The sequence below is a fragment of the Bos mutus genome, chromosome 21 (genome assembly GCF_027580195.1).
Source record: "Bos mutus isolate GX-2022 chromosome 21, NWIPB_WYAK_1.1, whole genome shotgun sequence".
NCBI classification, from domain to species: Eukaryota; Metazoa; Chordata; class Mammalia; order Artiodactyla; family Bovidae; genus Bos; species Bos mutus.
Window position 1 is genome coordinate 46681386 of NC_091637.1, and position 22756 is coordinate 46704141.

Sequence of the window (22756 nt, forward strand, 5' to 3'; positions counted from 1 at the left end):
TTGCTTGTGACACACTTGACATTTGACCAAGGCATCAGGCCAGTCCACTGTGGAAGGATAGATTTACAGCAAGTAATAGTGGAACAACAGCTCAGTATCACTATTAATTAAAAGAATTAATATCACTAGAATTAAAAGGAACCTTAACTCTCTCCTTACACCATACTCAAAAATAAAGTCAAGGTGGATTATAAACTTACACAAGAAAACTTAAACCTTAAAGATGTTGTAAGACACCAGGGGTAAATATCTTTATTACCTCAAGGGAGGTAAACTTGTCAGAAAGGACAGAAAGAGCTCCAACCATAGCAAAAACAAAAAAAAAAGTGATAAATTTAACTTTGACAGAATTAAAAGCTAATGCTTGTCAAAAGCCAACTTTAAGACTATGAAAGGTGGGACTTCCCTGGTGGTCCAGTGGCTGAGATTTTTGTGCTTCCAATGCAAGGACCTAGTTCTGTCCCTGGTCAGGGGACTAGATCCCACATGCTGCAACCAAGAGTTCACCTGCCAAAGCCAAGTAAACAAACAACAAAAGATAAGCCATAGCCTAGGAGAAAATATTTGCAATTCATGTGTCTGACACAGGACTTGCATTACTGCTGCTGTTGCTGCTAAGTCGCTTCAGTCGTGTCCGACTCTGTGCGACCCCATAGACGGCAGCCCACCAGGCTCCCCCGTCCCTGGGATTCTCCAGGCAAGAACACTGGAGTGGGTTGCCATTTCCTTCTCCAATGCATGAAAGTGAAAAGTGAAAGTGAAGTCGCTCAGTCATGTCCGACTCTTAGCCACCCCATAGACTGTAGCCCACCAGGCTCCTCCATCCATTGGACTTTCCAGGCAAGAGCACCGGAGTGGGGTGCCATTGCCTTCTCCATGTGAATAAAAAGAACCCAAGAAAAAAATTGACCAAAGACTGGAAGAAAAGCTTCACAGATGTTCAGTGAACACACGAAAAGATTATTATAATTTGTGAACAGGGAAACACAAAGTTAAATGTGATACCACCTCACATACACAATGGCATCTGAAATTAAAAAGACCAACAACAGTAAATGTTGGCGAGAGTGTATAGCAACTGAAACAAGGACCCATTGCTAATTGGAATGTAAAATGGAACAACCAGTTTTGAAAACTACTTGACAGTTTCTTAGACACTTGAACAAGATATACTTTGTGACCTAGCAAGTCCGTTTCTATGTATTTATCCAAGGAAAATGAAAAAAAAAATATATATATATATAATGCTGTAAGAATTTTAGAGAAACACTTATAGGAGCTCATTTGTAATATTTAAATACTAAAGACAATTCAACTGTCATTTCCTTAGGAAGAATATGGACAAATACATACAATTCCATACAGTGGAATATTATTAATATTTTACACGAAAAGAATGACATACTCAGGCACACAAAAGCTTAGGTGACTCTCAAATACATATGTTGATTGAAAGAAGTCAAAGGATTGCAACTAAAGATTTTATTGTATTTTTACAAAGTTTAAAAACAAGTGAAATTACTCATGGTATTAAAGAAAATTCCAAATATTCTTTTCCACTGGTCAAGGACTTCTGCCAGTATTTAACTGGTGTTTGTGAGAACTGCTGCATTTGTAGGTGTATTCTTGATGCACCATGGAGAGAGTTGTACTCCACGTCCACCTACTCCTCCATTATCTTGTCAACCTCCTCAGATACTACAAATCAGAACAATGGTAGCCTATGGCTATGAATGGGCTTCCCTGGTGGCTCAAATAGTAAAGAATCCACCTGCAATGCTGGAGACCTGGGTTCAGTTCCTATTTTGGGAAGATCCCCTGGAGAAGGAAACGACAGATTGGGAGCACCAAGACCTCTCTGGTGTGATGTAAATATTATATTTCATCATCCAAAGATTTTGTGTATTCCTGTATTTTAAAATTATTTTCTTGAAGTATAATTTTTTTCAGTTTTTATATTATGCTGCATTCATGCTTATATGTATACAATAGCCTAAATATTGATTACTGGTATATACTTTTAATTTTAGATCAAAATTAATATAGAAAAATAAGATTTCTTTTAAAAAAAATCACATCATTTATTCTTAAGCATGTATTATATAGCTTCAGTGAAGCAGGTGCTGGATTTGTCCCTGGGATTGTAGGTGGCTGTGAGGGAGAATGACAAGCAGATGGTTGTAGATGAGAACATAAAGGCCAGTGAATTCAGAGAGGGAAGGAGGGGATGGTATTCCTCAAGAGGGCTTCCCAGTGGGCCTGGTGTTGTGTGGATAAATCATAAATGTACAAAAATGTGTTGAAAGGCATGAAAGTTGAAAGGAATATTCATATCTTGGGGACTGTGGATAATTTATCATGTCTGAACTAGAGCAGGTATACAATTGAGGAATGAGATATGACACTTAATTTTAATTCTTTAAGCAATGAGAAAACCAATATACAATATCAAGATAGGGCAAGTAGGAATTACTGTGATTAGAGTTGTATTTTAGAAACACCTTTCTGGAGTATTTGTTAGCTCTGAGATCCAGCCTGAAAACACGTGCATGCACACATAGCCATTTTTTTTTTTTATTATCATTGGAGTATAGTTGATTAACCGTGTTGTGTTTCAAGTGTATAGCAAAATGATTCAGTTAGGTATGTATATACACGTGTCTATTCTTTTTCAAGTTCTTCTCCTATTTAGGTTATTACAGAATATTGAAGCAGAGTCCCCTGTGCCATAGAGTAGGTTCTTACGGGTTATCTATTTTAAATATACCAGTGCATACATGTTAATCCCAAACTCCTAATCTATCCTTCCCTGCAGCCATCCCTACCTATAACTATAAGTTTGTTCTGTAAGTCTGTGAGTCTTTTTCTGTTTTGTAAATAAATTCATATGTATTTACTTTTTTACATACCACATATAAGTAGTATCATATAATATTTGTCTTTGTATGACTTACTTCGCTTAGGATGATCTCCAGATTTATCCATGTTGCTGCAAATGGCATTATTTCATTCTTTTTGATGGCTGAGTAATACTCCATTGTACTTATGTACCGCATCTTCCTTATCCATTCATCTGTTGATAGGCAGATAGGTTGCCTCCATTTAGGTTGCATGTATGCTTTCAAACCATGGTTTTCTCCAGCTATATTCCCAGGAGTGGGATTGTTGGATCATATGGTAGGTCTGTTTTTAGTTTCTTAAGGGCCATCCATACTGTTATTCGTAGTGGCTCTACCAATTTACATTCCCACCAATAGTGTAGAAGGGTTCCCTTTCTTCCACATCCTCATTGTTATTTATTGTTTGCAGATATTTCTATAGTGGCCGTTCTGACTGGTGTGAGGTGGGATCTCATTGTAGTTTTGATTTGCATTTCTTGAATAATTAGCAGTGTTGAGCATCTTTTGATATGCCTCAGCCATCTATATGACTTCTTTGGAGAAATGTCTATTTATGTCTTCTGCCCATTTTTTTATTGGGTTGTTTGTTTTTATGGTATTGAGCCACATGTGCTATTTGTAAATTTTAGAGACTAATTCATTGTTGACCTCATCGTTTGCAAATATTTTCTCCCTTTCTTTGGATTGTCCTTTCGTTTTATTTATGGTTTCCTTTGCTTTCCAAAAACGTTTGAATTTAATTAGGTCCCATTTTTTTATTTTTATTTTTATTACTCTAGGAAATGGATTGAAAAAAGATACTGCTACAACTTATATCAGAGAACATTTTCCTTGTTTTCCTCTAAGAGTTTTATAGTATGCAGTCACATATAGGTCATTAATCCATTTTGAGTTTATTTTTGTGTATGGTGTTAGAGTGTTCTAACTTCATTTTTTTCATGTGGCTGTCCAGTTTTCCCAGCACCATTTATTGAAGAGACTCTTCTATTGTGTGATCTTGCCTCCTTTGTCATAGATTAATTGACTGTAAGTGTATGGGTTTATTTCTGGGCTTTGTATCCTGTTCCAGTGATCTATGTTTCTGTTCTTGAGACTTCAGACTATACTGCAAAGACATAGTCATCAAAGCAGTGTGGTACTAGCACATTCTTTTTTAAACTCTCTTGATGATATTGATTTGCAGTCTGAGAACTACCAGATTAGAGGATAATTTGAAAGAACTTGAGACTGAAGACATGACACTTGCTCTCACAGTTAATGAAAAAGTCAGAGGCTGAATGAAAGGCATGACATTGGGGATAAAAAATAAAGCATGTTGAAGGACTAAGACTTCCTCCAACTTTAGGATAAAGATAGGAGGAAGCTTAAGGTGACTTTCAGGTTTAGTAAGGATGATTGGTTAAATGCCATTTATAAGCAGGGAATCCAGTAAAATAGGAAATACATATTTAATATCACCTAATTTTTAGGTACCCTGCTATGTAGCAATGAACAGAGACTTTGGGCTCTACTTTCTTGGAGTTTGCAGTTTATACAAAGTAGAAATAGATATTTGCATGTGAAGGCCTGATGATTTCAGATCTTTTTGTAAATTCATACATAAATATATTTGTTATATAACATAGGTATAAAAATATGTGTATGTATGTGTGTATATATATATATATATGTATCCATATATATGTGTATGTAGCTTTTATAAGGCCTTCATTTAAAACAATTCCAATGTTAATAAAAGAATAGCAATTTTTCTGTTTTATATTCCTAAAGAGAACATTATGATTTTAGATATAATGTTACTGTTAGAATATGCTATTAAAAGTTGAGAAATAATTGCCTAGATTTTTATCAGTTTCGCTTAGGTTCAATGAACTGAGTTAAATGTAGTAATCCTGAATGGTAGCTAGTTCACCTTCCATTCTGATCTATGTTACATATTTCCTTAAAGTTCAAATTCTAAAACATCATCATCATTAACTTTTTCTGTAATTCTAGCTATTACATTGCTTTTACTATTTTCCTATGTGTGTATATTATAAATTTTGTTGATAAACAGTTATTCTGCCTGCAATTGAATCCTCCTTATTAGTTGCATGAGTTTAAAGGAGGTATTTTTACTCTGTTTCTGTTTCCTTCTCTGTCAAATGGTTAAATATATAATCTATAGGGTCCACATGAAGATTGACTGATTTAATACATGTAAAGTTTCTGGCACATACTGATTTCTCATTGAGGGTTCGTTGACTATCATTAATAACATGTGTTAACCTTTATCTTGAAACAGAGATGCAAATCATGATTTTTCAAATGAATACGTTTTATGAATACAGCTAACAAAATAATCTTAACCAGTATTACAAAAATGGTATTTTGATAGCATAGCTTACTAAATACCTATATACATGTTGACATCTTTTTAAGTAATTATTATGTTTACTAATAATCTTTTTACATTGTGATTTTAATCTTTTTTGAGCAATTTAGTTGTTTAAAATGAGTATAAATTACTGTATTTGCTATTAAATCCTTATTTACTTTCACATGTTTTTGAAATGTTATATGTAAATATAATTAAGATATATATGTATAAATATGTACAAACATGTCACTGTCTGGCATGTTGCCTGGTAATTGCCGGTATATTGCTTGATGAGTGTTTACTGAGTAATTTATGATTCGTCTGTATGTGTATGTGCATGTGCACGCACACAGGTGTGTATCGCCTGTAACATAAGTGTTTTCAGAGACTCACATAATTATTGTTTTTCTTTTTTTAATCTTTGTTTTTTTTTTAAACTCTGAGTATTGTATATATTATTCATTTAACCAAACTGCTGATATTTTGCCAGGGCTTTGAAGAAGAAACAAGTTACCTTTTTGAATTGGAAAACTATTCCAAGTTATTTTGCTGTGAGAAAAGCATTCTAGTTATTATTTTTAAATCCAAAATGAAGTGTTGTTTTAAAATTCTCCTAAATGAAAAGGAATAAAGTTATTTATATAACCCTAAGTGCTTCCAAACATCTACAGCTCAAAGTTCATAATTCACATTGACACCAAAGTGTAATTTCTGTTTTGACTGGAAGAGTCTGGTATTATTTTTTTGTCTGCAAGGGAAAGAGTTGTATAACATCCAAGTGGGAAGATGTTTGATTGTAATGCAATCAACATGATTTGTGAGTGAAAGCAGATTGTACAGGAAGAGAAACAGCAGCTGTTAAAAACCTAGACAGTATTAGAGAATTCTAAAAAAAAAAAAAAAAACTCTTTCAGGAAATAAACATGAGGTGAGACAGAATCATAGCAATATATTTTCTGTTTGATACAGTTCTTCACAATTCGGGGTAATGAGTAAAAGGAAATTACTGGTGAATATAATGTCTTATAGTAAATATGGATCAAATCCTTTAATAAAAATTTTTCATTAATTTTTTATATACTTTATGTCTTTAGTTCACTTATGTATAGAATTAGTTTTGTTTGCAGTGGCAAATTTAATTCTTTTCTTTTTATTAGTGATACTATAGAATCATGAGCCTCTGAGATCATTTCACCCTATTACAACAGCTGTCCATCTTTTTTTATCTATATCCCCCACTCATTTACTCCTCCTCATTTTATCTTGCAGGGAATCCCAGACATAATGTCCTTTTCATCTATAACTTTTATTGTGTATCTCTTAAAGATGTGGCACATATATACCCAAGCACATGAGTGCATGCTCAGTCACTCAGGCGTGTCCAACTGTCTGTCCACCAGGCTGTAGTCCACCAGACTCCACTGTCCATGGAATTTTCTGGGCAAGAATACTGGAGTGGGTTGCCATTTCCTACTCCAGGGGATCTTCCTGACCTAGCAATTGAACCTGCATCTCATGCCCCACCTGGAAAGCCCTAAAGATGTGGACTTTTGTGTAAAACATAATTACAGCACAATTATCATACCAAAAATATTAACAGTTCTTTAATATTGTAAAATATTCAATTAGTTTTCAAATTCCAATAGTCTTTTCCTCTTTGTTTTGAATCTGTATCTAAAATAAGAATCACATGTTGCAAATGATTGACTTGACTCTTAGGACTTAAAAAAAATTTTTTTGTAGTACAGTTGCTTTACAGTGTTGTGTTAGTTTCTGCTGTACAGCGAAGTAAATCAGCTATATGTATACTTATATCCCCTCTTTTTTGGATTTCCTTCCCAGTTAGGTCACCACAGAGCATTAAGTAGAGTTCTCTGTACTATACAATAGGTTCTCATTAGTTATCTGTTTTATATATAGCAGTGTATATGTCAGTCCCAATCTCCCAGTTCAACGGCCCCTGCTTCCCCCCAGGTGTCCAAATGTTTGTTCTTTACTTCTGTTTCTATTTCTGTTTGACAGATCAATTCATCTGTACCGTTTTTCTGGATTCCACATGTATGTGTTAATATATAATAGTTGTTTTTCTCTTTCTGACTGACTTCGCTCTGTATGATAATCGCTAGGTCCATCCATGTCTTTGCAAATGGCACAGTTTCATTCCTCTTTATGGCTGAGTAATATTCCTTTGTGTATACACAGCACTTCCTTATCTGTTCCTCTGCTGATGGACATTTAGGTTGTATCCATGTCCTGGCTGTTATCAATAGTGCTGCAATGAAACTGTGACAATATACAGATAGCATTTCATTAAGTTCCTTTTAAGTATTAAAACATTTTAAGTATAAAAAAATGTTTAAAAATCCTCCTAGGTCTTAATTTATGCACTAGAACTTTTAAGAACATTGTTTGGCACAATATGAACAGAGAAGATATTGTGTTATTTATTATTAATTGTGTCAGTTCGAAATGAAGCTGTCTAAAACCATAGAAGAAATTACATATTACTTAATTTAGGGACATTCTTCTTCCCTAGCACTTGTTTTGTTTCTTTTCATTCATTAAATTAGGGAAAATTATTAACACCTGAAAGTGTAACACTTTGGGACACTTGCCACATGGAGTGGTCCCTGGGCCTTACCTTCTGTCCCTCTTATACTGTGTGGCAGTGAATACTGAGCCCAGGTACAAAATGTGAATAAATGTCCTCAGCACAAAAATAGCTTTATTATATTTATCGTTTTGGTTACAGTTTTTCATATAAACTTTGGCCTACAAGTACCCTTCCCCTCCCCTCCCCAGTCTTTTCAGAAAGTGGGAAAATCTATGAAGAATAAAAATTTAGAGGAAACCAAAAAAGAAAGAAAGGAAACCTAAATAGTTACAAACATACCAGTTTACTAGGGATCTAAGACCAGGTATAGAACTCCAAGGCTAAAAACTTGAATTTTATTGCCCTTACAAGGGTTGATGATTGGACTACTTGTGATGGGACCAGACCCTTGCATGTATTTCCAAAATCATAGAAAGACCCTCTTTTTAGTAAAAAAGAATCTAGGGGGAAAAAACCACTCACTGGTTTAGGAAAGGATAAGGAGGTTTGTCTTTGGTCTTGACTGAGCAAAGGGCTCAAGCATCCTGAGAAATCAAAGGGTTGGACACTCAGCGTAATAACCATCATGATGAGAATTCACAAACTAAGACATTTAGATAAACGTCTGCACTAGTTGAGTAAAACTTTGGGTCACCTTGCAAGAAACAAATGCAAAACCAGTCTGGACGTTCTTCCACACACAGGTGGACAAAACTTCTACAAAAAAGAATTCTCCATGTAAGGAAACAGTCTACTATGAAACACAATTAAAAGAGTTAGACCATTTAGAATTTGAGATAATAGGAAAAAATGAAAGAGTATGACACTTGCATGTTTAAACAGAGACATCATCAAGTAATACATATAAAAGAAGAGCACTATGAAAAGTAGATGGACAGAATTGAAGAAGCATACAAGGAAATATTTAGAACTGAAAACTAGTCATTGACATTAAAAGATAAGTGAACAAAGATATAGACAGAATTGGAGATAGAATCAGGAGTCTCAATTCACTAATGGATGATAGACGCTCAGAATTCACACACACACAGAGAAATGGATATTAAAAGATATGAAAGGAAAGTGAATAAACCCAATATATGATCTATAAGAATTTCAAAATGGGAACTGGGTAACAATTCAAGATATAACAGCTATGAGTTTTTCAGGTTTGAGAAGCATAGAGAATATCTAAATGATTTAAATAAATCCATCTCTTCAACTATAGAATTGAACTCTAAAGTTAAACTACAGATTTTAAAGCAACCATTGAGTAAAGACAAATGTATACAAGAATGATTATTAGACTAATATTGACCTCACATTAGCAACAATAGATGCCAGACTGAGGCAGAACAGCATCGTCAGAGTACTGAAGATACAACTTTTGTCGTAACAGTTCTATCCAGTAAAGAGTGTCATGAAAACAAAACAATCACCTTTTCAGGCAGAATGTCTCACTAAGAGATTTTTAAAAGCTATGCCTCTTCAAAGAGGGACTTGAACCCAGAAGGAAAGCTCAGAGGGTTTGATAGGGGACTTACACCTATTCTTGTATGAATAGATAATTTAATATAAGCTATTTCCAAAAATAAAATAAGGAAACTTTGTGAGAGTAATCCAACCTTGATAACAAAACTGGAAAGGATAGCCCAGAGAAGGAAAGATACAGGTCAGTTTCATTTAAGAATATGTACCCCACAATCTGATATATTAATATAAAATCCTTGGAAACCCATTTAACATATATATTTTCATACACATATACACATTCACATGAATGTAAATAATATGTAACAAAATTCGTCTAAGTGGTTATATGATAGAAGCATTCCTTTTAAGGTCACGAGCAAGAGCGGAAGAATAACCACCACTTTTTTTTTTCTGGCTACATCTGAAATACATCCAAAGTCCAGCTGCTGCACACTACCTCCACTGCTCCTTACCATCCTAGTCTGAGACACATCATCTCTCTCCTGCACTGCTCAGTAGCCTCTCAGCGAGACTTCCCGCTTCTGTCCTTGCCTTCCTTAGAATCTATTCTTTACATTGCAGAAGGAGTGAGCCTACATTGAGGCAAATCGTGGTACTTCTTTGTTCTAAGCCCTCCAGCAACTTTCCCACACACTCAGAGTAAAAACCCTGGTCTATAATATCTCAAGGCTCTTCTGATCTCATCTCCCAGTATTCTGTCCCTTGCTTATTTCACTCCTGCTGTATTCTTCCCCTTGTTAAAACTCGAATATGCTAGACAAGCTTCTACTTCAGAGCCTTTGCACTCAGTTGTTCCTTTTGCTTGAACCACTGCTTCCAAAGATCTGAAGGCTTACTTCTTTGTCTTCTTAGTGTCTTTATTCAAGTATCTTTTTCTCAATTAAAATTTCTCCTATTTAAAGTCATAAAAGATTTCCTTCCTACTCTTTTGGTATTCCCTATGTTTATTTTTGTCCATAACATTTTCACCTTCTATCATACTATGTATTTCATTTATTTTATTGTCTCTTTTCCCATCTGGAATATGAGTTCCATGCGGGCAGGGATTTTTATCTATTTTGTTAAATGCCATATCCCCCACCATTTATAATTAAACCTAGCACAGGATAAGTGCTTAATAAATACCAGTAAATAAGTGAATATCAAGAGTTTGGTAAGACTTTTTCTTTTAAAAGAATTTGTATGTTACTCAAAGTTGGGAAATACTGATACAGATTGCTGAATAATATTGAGATCAGAGGCAGAAAATATTAGAAGAAATACTCATTTGGATTATGACTGCATCTTGATTTTGTATCATAATAATGATTTTTAATTCATTATGACATCTAACACTTGCTGGGTAATGCAGAAGTAACTGTCTAACTCTCAAACTAATAGGTGTACTTACTTATTGGTTATTAAATATCCTCCTTTAAAACTAGATAAACTAAGGAGTGATTTTTTAAAATATTTTACTGAACAATAGTTTTAGTAATTTATTTCTTTACAAATCACCTTTGTATCATCATATGGTTTTAATATGCAGCATATCAGTTTTATATCCTATACAGTCATTGTGAAAATGTTTGACATATTTATATTACAATCTCATTTTTAAATGACATAACATTTTAATGATTTTTTTGAATGTAGATGCTTCTGTTAGTTCATTTATGCTTTTATCATTTCCTTTTTACTTACATTTTTATGTATTCCCAATAGGTCAATGTCGTTTCACATCTATTTTATCACTTGTTTTACTTACAAGTAAGGTTTAGTCAAAATAGGATTAAAAACAACTGTTTCCTTAGTTGTTTCCAAGTCATGTAGCACTCTGTGGCTATTGTTTTTTCTCAACTGTTTCTTTAGATATTTCTAAAAATATGAAAATCTCATATATATTTTTATGATAATTTTTATTTTAAAAATTAATAAAAAGTTCCTCACAGAGTATTATATCATAGTTTATTTGGAACCTACTATCATTTTTAGAAGTATATTTTTAATTCAGCCAGCAGATACACAGTGAAAATCATTTGGTCAATGAAGAAAATAATAATTTAATCTTAATTTTACAAGAAATGGGTATTTTTCTAATTTATATGGTAGCATTTAGATTAATAAAAGTCAAAACTGAAAATTGCAATTGAATGTGCCAGAGTACTATACGCAATATTACTTTGTTCATTTTCAACAGTGCTTTTCACTTACTATTCTTATTGCAAAGGATACTTTTTGGGAGAGTAAGATGGTATTATTTACATCAATTCATGTGAGTTTGTGAAAAAAATGCCGTGACTCCTTTACTTAATGGGATTCTTTCCCTGTGGCAGTGCAAACGGCTGGAGCAGGAGCTTCATCATCTGAAAGAGCAGAAGCAGACTTCAGCAAACAACATGAGACATCTGACTGCTGAAAACAATCAAGAACGTGCATTGAAGGTAAATCTCCATTCCTTCTTGCAGGCAAATTAAGGCTGTAAGCCCTTGGTGCCAGCTTTCTGTGCTGCATATATCGGTTGTGTACATTTCAGCAGAAGTGAGCTGTGGTGTTTGCCAACAGCCCCCTCTTTAAACACAGATACAGCACCCTTCTGTCACGGTATTATTTTATTTCGTGTATGTGTACATGAAAACAACAGATTTTCTGAATTTCAAGTAGTGGTATATTAACAACTTTAGGTTCATGCTCATTGTGATTTCAAAGTACGTTGTTACCTTTAGTGGTTAAGAAAAAGTGGCCACTCTGAAAGAAAAAAATATATAATGGGCTTTTTCTTTGCATCAGTAATTATTACAGTAATTTTCTAAATGACTTATAATATTAGTGACCCACAGAATTGACGCTCCTTGAAAGGTACATGAATATGTTTGGGAATTGAAAGAATACTTAAGATGTTACCTACAGCAAAAAATGAAAGAAAGAAAATATATTCTATTAGAACTTGAAACAAGTAGAGTATATATCATGACAAAAATTCTGTTTGATTTTAATATAGATCCTATAGTTAATGAAAAAGGACATTATTTCAATTTAACTAATTATCTTTTTTTCTTAAGATACTTTTCATTCTCTTTTTTGTCTTTGCCCTGGTTCCTAGCATAATGCCTGTGACATAATAGAGGCCCCTGCCCTCAAGGTGCTTACGTTCTCATTAACGGGTTAAAAATAAAAACACAGCATAGCCACAGGAAACAAAATGTTCATCGTTGTTGTTAATGGCACAGTTAAAGAAAAATGTGCTGTCAAGAAGTTTGTATTGTATTTTGTTGTCTTAAATTCGTTTCTTGCTGCAGATTACAAAAAAACATCATGTCATTAGAAGGGTAAGTCAGTAAACCAGAATCATCAACCAACGTTGAGGAAAATGGTGACATTTGATGTAGAAATATTTTTAATCTGTTTATGAAGTATGAGGTTTGGTTGAAGATGGATTTTCTACAAAGTATATTTAGCTTCGTTCTCAGCAGTGTGTGTGTGTAATAACTTTGCTATTACTATTTAATGCACTTTTCTTTTTTCTCTCGAATTTACAGACAGACCAGAACAATAAATGGGAAAGAAAAGAACTATAGATTGCTATGATTATTTTTCAGTTACCCAAGGAATTGTCTATTGTATGAGTAAAATTAAGCATATAATTACTTAGATGTATATTTGCAAATCAAAGGTAAAGTTCTTTTAGAGAGAGCCTCCATCATGAGTGTTAGTTTATCAGCCTTAAGGGACAGGTATTATGTGCTCTGTTTGACATGGCTATCAGTATTTAAAATAGGACCTAAAATAAGAATTCTAGTTTGTTAAGTTAATAATAATTGCATGATATTTATTCTGGCATTTTTGTTTGTGTATTTATGTTAAATTGAATTAAATGATAGCCACTATGTGTAGAGAGAAAAAGATGCATAGTTCCAAGAGATTATTAAAATTAGAAGGCAAATTGTAGACCAAAAGAAACCTGTAAATTCAACACAAAATAAAAATAAACCCCCATAAAATCATTCTTTAGTTATCTTGTGCCATAATTCCTCATAGAAAACCTTTAAGTTTATTATTAAAATTAGGTCATTTATAATATATCTGCTTTATTCTGAATCATTTTTTAAAATTTTTCTTACCTTTCAGGGTCTTTATTCTTTATTTAGTCCTTTTATTATTACACTTCATGTCTTTAAATTGCCATATAAGATATGGATAATAATAAGTTTATTACCAAGCTGTTTGGTGAACAAACTTTCTCCTTTCCAAGCAATATGCTTATCTCTTAAAATACATTTACAGGTGTCATTTTAAAAAATGTTAACTGTAAATATTTGACTAGTATCTAATGAAGTTGAGGAAGAATTTTTAAACAGAATCTGTCTCTAGTAGATTTCAGTCTGCCAATAATATTTCTAGTATTTTAACATAAGTGGTACTATTATTAATATCACTGAATAAGGTAATATAAATTTGAATAGGATGATAGCTGAAGTTTTTGTGCTTTATTACATTGCATTATGCTATAATTCTTAAAGGAAACAGTCCTACAGGTATGTTGGAAAAAATCAAAGTTAATGGTTCTACATTACATAGAACTTTCCAAAGTGATGACTGTGGGAAATAACATGATTATTATACATGGATACATTATATGTGGATACTTTTTAGTAATCTAGTGCCATTTGAATATCTTTGTTTATCCTAATAACCAGGAAATGCTTTGTAAATTATTTTTTGTGATAAAGCATAAAATAAGAATTTTGTTGATCCTTAAATGCATTGTTTTTGAAGTAGTATAGAATGGTGGTGGTTTAGTCACCAAGTCGTGTCCAACTCTTGCGACCCCAAGGACTATAGCCTGCCAGACTCCTCTGTCCATGGGATTCTGTAGGCAAGAATATTGGAGTGGGTTGCCATTTCCTTCTCTAGGGAATCTTCCCAATCCAAGGATCGAACCCTGTTCTCCTGCATTGCAGGAAGATTGCTTAATGACTAAGCTACAAGGGAAGTCCAAGCATGGAATACGTACTAGTTAAATTTGGCAGCATGACACTGTTTCCCTACTTTTACAATATTTAAAATTTTCCCTAATAATAAGTAGAACACAGTGATACATATAGGATCAAAGGCTAAATTTATACTGATACTAATCTATACCCTGAAAGTTACGTAAATTAAAAAGATAGTTCATTCCTTCATTTAAAATAAATTTTATCCACTATTAAATTTATTTCTCAATGAACACAATTTTGAACATCTAATGATTTTAAAGTAAATTTAGATTAGGCATAAATATTCAGGCATTAGATTTAATAAGAAATGTCATATAAACTGCCTTTCTTTCCTGTTTGGTTTCATTTACTTCCCTTATCACATATCTTTAACCTCCTACAATTGGACTTCACCACTGTAATTCCATTGAAACATACTCTTTCTTAAATTATATGTAACCTCTGATGGTTAAACCCATGAAACTTATCATTGCATATCCTGCTTAGTATCCCAGTAAGCCTAACTGGAACACATTTTCATCTTACTAGCCCCTGCCTTCATGAATTACCTTCCTATAATTCTTTGCTTCCATATCCTCATCATTTTTCTTTTCTTTGATTGTATTCTTTAGCTTGTGCCTTTCTTCTACCAGTTCCTAAAGTGTAAATATTCCCCTAAGTTATGTGATTAGTCCCCTACTTTTTGTTTCTTAAAAAAAAAACCAAAAAAACAGATTTTTTATTTTAGAGACGTTTTAGCTGCACAGCAAAATCAAACAAACTAGAACTCCTTCACACTCAGTGTTCCATACATTCAGATGCCCCCAGCATCCAGTACAGGAAAGGTACATTTATTGCAATCCATAACCTACATCAGTGTAACCCACAGTCTATAGTTTACATTAGGGTTCACCTAGTGTTGTACATTCTGTTGATTTTGAGAAATGTAAATAACAAATATTTACTAATATCATTGTAGTATTACAGAAGAGTTTCACTGTGAAAAAGTATACAGAAGAGTTTCACTCTAAAAATCCTCTGCATTCCACCTATTTATCTCTCCTTCACCTCAGCACCTACCCAGCCATTAATCATTTTAGTGTGTCCATAATTTTGTCTTTTCTAGAATGTCATGTAGTAGTTCTGTGCACATAGGTTTCTTTCACTTAATAATCATTTAAAGTTCATCCATATCTTTTGATGGCTTTATACTACATTCCTTTTTAGTATTGAATAAATTTCCATTATTTGAATATACCGCAATTTATTTATTCACCCACCTATTGAGGCATCTTTTGGTTGCTTCCAAATTTGGGCATTTATTTATGAATAAATCTGCTGTAAGCATCCACATGCACGTTTTTCTGTGGATGTAAGTTTTCAACTCATTTCAGTAAATGCAAAGAACCATGATTGCTGAATCGTATGGTAAAAGTATATTTAGTTTTTGAGGAGATGCCAAGCTGTTTTCCCAAATGGCTGTACCATTTTGGATTTGCTAGTTATGAATGACAGTTTTTGTTGCTCCATATTCTTGCCAGCATTTGGTGTTTTGTTTATTGTAGGCTTGTCTTTTCTAATTTCATCCGTTCCTGCAACATCATCTGTCATTTGTGTCCTAACGACTGCTTTGCCCTTCCACTTGGATATCTTAGTGTCTCCTTTACTTCAGTAAACTTGAAACGAAACCCTGAATTTGACTTCCTAAGTCCTCTCTTCAACCTGGGAGGAAGTCAGGACCTGAGCCAAACTCTGTTGACTCTATAACTTAACATTTATTCTCAGTTATATTCTCCTTTGTTTACCTTTACAGCTTTATAGAAGATGGAAAAGTTAAACACTTTGTAAGCTTTTCTTTTTGCCAGTGAGACATAAGAGGAATTCTACAGTGGGGATGACAGAAGAAGGAAGAATCTCAATTTTATAGGTGTGAAGTTGGGGCTTCCTAGGTGATGCAGTGGTAAAGAATCCATCTGCTGATGCAGGAGACACAGAGATGTGGGTTCAATCCTTAGGTCAGGAAGAGCCCTGGAGTACAGAATGGCAACGCACTCCAGTATTCTTGCCTGAAAAATTCCATGGACAGAGGAGCCTGGCGGGCTACTGTCCATGGAGTCGCAAGGAGTCGGACATGTGCAACTGAGCACTCTCATACACAAACACACAAATGCCAAGAGAAAAATATGTTAATCAGTCATGTCTGACCTTTTGCGCCCCCATGGATGATAGCCCATCAGGCTCCTCTGTCTGCGGAATTCTCCAGACAAGAATACTGGATTATTCTTGGAAATACTTCTCCAGGGGAACTTTCCAACCCGGGGAGTGAAACTGGGTCTCCTGCCTTGCAGGCAGATTCTTTACTATCTGCATGAGCAGGGAAGCTGGCCTTTAACATCATTGAGCCTTTTAGCAAGTGAGCCACTTGGAGAACTTTTAAGTCCCTATGTGGTCATCTATGCCCTGACTTATTTTTCTAGTGACATAATGCTATATATTTTAAATCATTCTTAACAATTTTCTATTTACTTCCAAATTGATCAGTTTGTTGTTGTTTAGTTGTTCAGTCATGTGTGACTCTTTGCAACCCCATGGACTGCAGCACACCAGGCTTCCCTGTCTTTCACCATCTCTGTGAGTTTGCCCAAACTCATGTCCATTGAGTTGATGATGCTATGCAACATCTTATCCTCTATCACCCTCTTCTCCTCCTTTTGCTCTCAATCTTTCCCAGCATGAGGGTCTTTTCCGATGAGTTGGCTCTTCACTTCAGGTGGCCAAAGTATTGGAGCTTCAGTGTCAGCATCAGTCCTTTCAATGAATACCAGGGTTGATTTCCTTTAGGATTGACTGGTTTGATCTCCTTGCTGTTCAAGGGACTCTCAAGCATCTTCTCCAGTACGACAGTTCAAAAACGTCAATTCTGTGATGCTCAGCCTTCTTTATGGTCCAACTCTCACATCCATATATGACTACTGGAAAAACCATAACTTTGACTATATGGACCTTTTTCAGCAAAGTGATGTCTCTGCTTTTTCCATATGCTGTCTAGGTTTATCATAGTGTTTCTTCCAAGGAGCAAGTGTCTTTTAACTTCCAGGGTGCAGTCACCATCTGCAGTGATTTTTGGAGCCCAAGAAAATAAAGTCTGTCACTGTTTCCAATTTTTCCTGTCTATTTGCCATAAAGTGATGGGACCTGATGCTAGTGTCTTAGTTTTTTGAATGTTGAGTTTTAAGCTAGCTTTTTCACTCTTCTCTTTCACCTTCATCAAGAGGTTCTTTAGTTCCTCTTAACTTTATTGATCTGCTGCTAAGTCACGTCAGTCGTGTCCGACTCTGTGCGACCCCATAGATGGCAGCCCACCAGGCTCCCGTCCCTGGGATTCTCCAGGCAACAATACTGGAGTGGGTTGCCATTTTCTTCTCCAGTCCATGAAAGTGAAAAGTGAAAGTGAAGTCACTCAGTCGTATCCGACTCTTCACAACCCCATGGACTGTAGCCTACCAGGCTCCTCCATCCATGGGATTTCCCAGGCAAGAGTACTGGAGTGGGGTGCCATTGCCTTCTCCTTATTGGTCAGTTAACATCTTTTAATTAATGGCATTCCCAATCTCCTAGACTTGTAGCCTAATATGTAATTGACATGCTCTTCATGTCCTTTCAAACTCTCACCTACTACACAGTGACAGAACATCCAGTCCTGTCAATTCTGCAACAGTGACTTCTTTTCTATTTTACTCTCTTTTGTATTATTATGCCTTGGCTCTGTGTCAAGTTCATGATCTAGAAGGTAATAGTACCTTCCAATCTAACTTTTTCCCCCTCAGTTTCTCACCTTTGTAATCATTGTCACACTTCTATTAGCTGTCATTCTAAAACACAAGTGACCCTTTTCTACCCCAAAACCTTTAGTAAGTCTAACATTTTCAGCAATGAAAGAAGACAGATATTCTGAATAACTTTCTTAATAAAAACAATAAAAAGGTTGCCTATTACTTTAAGAATATTTTACAAAATGACTGAGAAGACAAGGAATCTGAAAAGGCTTAAAGCAACATGGAAATAGAAAAACAAATGAACAAACATGGGAAATAAGTGATTGCCTGAAGTCATCTTGCCCCCTCAGTGCGTTTGTCAAATGGTGGTGAATTTGAACTTTGAATTTTAAGGACTACAAGGACAAGACAAACAGAAAACAGAGCCAAGGGCCTATTTAAACCAGAATGTAATGAAGATCTTTTCCTGAAGCTGGTGTCTTAGATGATCACACCATCACTGTTTAGGTGAACAAGAGTCAAGCCCTTCATGCAAAATATGAAAGTAAGAAAACTTGATTTTCTTACTGTGGAGAAGCTCATAAAAAGTCTCAAGAATTCATTCTTCTACAGTTAGCTTTACAGCTGGTTTAGGATCACACCTGTTGCCTGAATTCTTGCTATCTGACTTCCTGACAGTAATAATGGTATATCATCTTAAATATACTGAAAGCAAAAGGGGGAATAATTCCTTAAATATACAGAGAGAAAGCAGCTGTTGAAAACAAGGGTGAAATAATCATTGGATAAATAAAAGAACTTCATTTGCTTTTCATTGTCTGTTTTGGTTTCTGCCATACAACAACACGAATCAGCCATTGATATACCTATATCCCCTCTCTCTATAACTTCCCTCCCACCTCCCACCCCTCTAGGTTGTTACAGAGCCCTGGTTTGAATTCCCTGAGTCATATAACAAATTCCCATTGGCTATCTATTTTACATATGGTCATGTATATGTTTCCATGTACTCTCTCCATTTATCCCACTGTCTTCTTCCTCCCTGCTCTGCAAGATTTTGTGGTCTTGAATTATTTCAAAATAATACATTGTTAAAAAATTTTATATGTTCATTGTAGCCAGTGAAAAAGTGCTAAGGTATGTAAATGAAATGTTAATAATATTTCCTCTCCTCTCTCACAGTTTCTAGACCTGCCAAATTAATCTTGACTAGGAATTGCAATAGATACCCTGCTTGACTTTTACCTAATTTTAATGAGAATGGATTCTACATTACACCAACTAGTTGTGATACTTACCATGGGATTTTATATTTCCTTTCATAATTTAGAGTCTCACTGAATAGTTCCAATATATAGATCATCCCTGAGTCTGGTTTTGTGGTTGCTTTGTCTTTTGACATGTTTGTTGTTTTGCTTTTGCTTTTCGTGTATCTCATAATTTTTTCTTGTTTAAATGCTAGACATTGTGGGTAGAATGGTGCTTCTTCTATCAGGCCAGTAGTGTGAGTATTGAGTTGATCTACTGAGGAGTTGATCTGGATTTGGGTTTTGTTGTTATGGTCACTGTTAGTGCATCCTAAGTTTCAAGCTGTTCTCAGAATGAATTGCTGTTGGCCTTTTTCTAAGGATAGAGGTGCAGTGCTGGAGGACTTTCTGTGTTCATCTTCCACCCTTCATTTTCAGTTGATCCTATGTACTTATACCTCGAGGGTGTCTCACTGTACACTCCTGCGCTTGTCTAGCATTTGGATGCTGATTTTTACCATCTGGTATTGAAGAACTGAAGAGTTTTTCTGCTTCTATCTTACACAGTCCCTTTGTGATTGGACTTTGGGGTCAGGCTTTCTCAGGATTCCTCTCCATGGGATCCAAACTCTGACTTGTATCTGTGACAGGTATTGTAAAAGAGAGACATTCATGCCCCTTTCTCAATGTAGAATCTACCTATCTAATGATATTGGTGTAGGATCCTGGGCCTGGATCTATTTTCTTGCTGCTCACCCAGGAATAGAGAGTTCTTTCTTCTACCACTCCCACGCAGAGTGTGTTTTGTTTTGTTTTTTTCCTGTGTCCTGAAGTTTACTGTCCTTCTTTTAGCTGTATATGGCTTTTGATCTGTTTACAGAAAGGGCTGGTGTTGGGATAGAGGGGTGGGGTGGTTTGTTCCTTTCCATAGCAGCAGTTCCCTCCCCCACATCCCCTGCATGCCTACATCACTGAGGGAAGCTCTCTCTGGTTTTCTTAATATTTCTGGTCCTTAATATTTCTCATGAGCACCTGATGGAGATCTATGGGGAAATATCTACCCGTAGTTGCAAGTCACCTTTTGTCAGGAATTTCCGAAGATTCTGTGCGATAGATAGCTAACCCTTCTTCCTGTGGTCTGCTCTCAGTCAGCTAGACTGTGTATCCCATTTGCTTTGCATGCTTCTCCCTCCTTGAAGTTAAAACTGGTTTTCTGCTGAGCTTAGTTGTCTGATGAGCTCAAGAAAAAGTATGGCTTTGTGCCTTATTTAGCTTTTCTTACTGTCAAAGTGGAGTGACAGCTTGTTTCAGCTTTCTGCAACCTAGGCATAAGCATTACATCTACTGTTGGACTTTGATATTGTTTTGTCATATTTAAGTAGCTTCTTTCTAGAATTTTTTAAAAGTTCTTATTAGTAAGATGTATTTTATTGAGTTCTTGGATGTTGAACAACTCCTTGAATAAACTGTTGGATTTGTTTTGTCATTGTTTTCCTGGGAATTTTAAAAGTTATAATCATCTGCCCTCATATAGTACGTAACTGAGTGTCAGGTACTCTTACTCCATATAGTAGTAAGGAATTTACTTACAGTGGTAAAGTATTTAGACCGTTGAGATAGCAGGTACAGCTGTTTCTAATTTTATAGGGTAATAAACTAAGCAACATGTGTTAATTAACGTGACCCATGTTAGGAGGAGTAGTTAGTGGTGTACCTTACGTCTGAACCAAGGCTATTGATCTCCAAAGTTCATGTTCTCAAATATAAATGAAAATTACCTGTTTTGTTTGTTCGTTAGTGAGTGTAAATTTTTTTTCATATATCCAAGGGATTATATGTGAGAATATAAATAATTAGGTGTATTTGTTCATGTTTTTTGTCATTTTTTTTTCTGTTGGTTTTTCTTTGCTTTCTTTTGGTCCTTTGTCCATCAGTCTTGTGGTTTTGTTTTGCGCTGTTTTGTTTTGTTTTGCATCTTACAGCTTTATTGATAAGTATTTCATATACAATAAAATTCACTTGTTTACAGTTTACAATTCCGTGTTTTTTGGTGTATTTGCATATTTGTGCAGACATAACATAACCACAATCGTAATTTTAGAACATTTTCAACATTCACCTAAAACATCCTGTACATTTTTAACTATCATTCCTCATTCCTGCTGACATCCTCTCCTCAGTCTCAAGCAACCACTAAGCTACTTTCTCTCTCTATAGATTTGCCATTCTGGAGATTTTTTATAAATGAAATTATAGGATATGTGATTCTTTGTGACTGGCTTCTTTCACTTTGCATAATATTTTCAAAGTTTGTTCATATTATAGCATGTATCATCCTTCCTTTTTCTTTGATGCATAATCATTGTACAGATATACTATAATCTGATTATCAGATTATTAGCTGATGGACATTTAAACATTTAGACCTTTGACCAATTTTTAATGAATTTTTAGGTATTGTATAAGGTAGGAGTCCAAATACTTTTTCTACATGTGTGTATCCAGTTTTCTCTGCACTATTTGAAAGACTGTTTTCCTCCCTACAGAATTATCTTGACACCTTCTCAAAAGTCAGTGATCATAAATTTGAGAGTTTAGCTCAGGACTCTTAGTTCTGTTCTATTGATCTAACATATCTGTCTCTATGATGGTACCACTCTGTTGATCACTAGCTTTGTAGTAGGCATGTCATCTAGACCTGAATTCTCGAGTTTGTTTTGGCTTATTTGGTTGCACCTGTTTTGATGTTAATGTTACTAGCTTAGAGAATGACCAAAATTTCTGCCTTCAGCAGAAATCTTGGCAGCTTTAAAATTGCATGAGAATGGTCTTGCCTTAAGTATTAAGTAGAATCAATTTTTAAAACCATGTACTCTTGGTAACTTTTTATTACAGTGAATTTGTAAATTGCTTTTTCAGTAGTTTCACTATATCTAGTTTTTATTTTTCTTAAGTCAGTTTTGTTGGTCTGTATTTTTTTTCTAGGAAATACCCTTTTCACATCTCAGATTTGATATTATAGAATTGTAGATAATTTTCTCAGTTTTTGAATTTCTTCTGTTTCTCTGTATTCACTCTTTCATCTGTATTGTGGCGTATATCTGCTTTCTGTCTCCCTTTCTCTTTTTTCTTATAAAGTCTTTCCTGGGCTTTATGCATTTTATTTTCTTTTAATAAATTCTTGGTTTTATTTATCCTTTCAACTTGCTAAAGTTTCCATTTCTGTTTCCCTTTTCACTCTTTATTCTGTTTTATTCTAATTTTTATAAGTTAATTAGCTTATCTCAGTCTTTTTTTAAAAATAAAATTGTAAGGCTATACACTTTACTCTTGACTATAAGTCCAGCTATGTCTATAGTTTTGGGAGGGATCAAATGTTTTTTTTTCACGAGTTGGTTCTGTTTTGATTTTTTTGTTTGATCCAGAATAATT

General features: G+C 34.7%; 1 protein-coding gene across 5 annotated transcripts in view; it reads left to right on the forward strand.

The window, feature by feature from the left end:
* MIPOL1 (mirror-image polydactyly 1) overlaps positions 1 to 22756 on the forward strand; it is a 360714-nt gene that overhangs the window by 165282 nt on the left and 172676 nt on the right. For all 5 annotated transcript variants that reach the window (XM_070358754.1, XM_070358755.1, XM_070358757.1 and 2 more), the window contains one exon: positions 11662 to 11769. In XM_070358754.1, coding sequence (XP_070214855.1) covers positions 11662 to 11769 — 108 coding nt within the window. The remainder of the gene's footprint in view (positions 1 to 11661; positions 11770 to 22756) is intronic.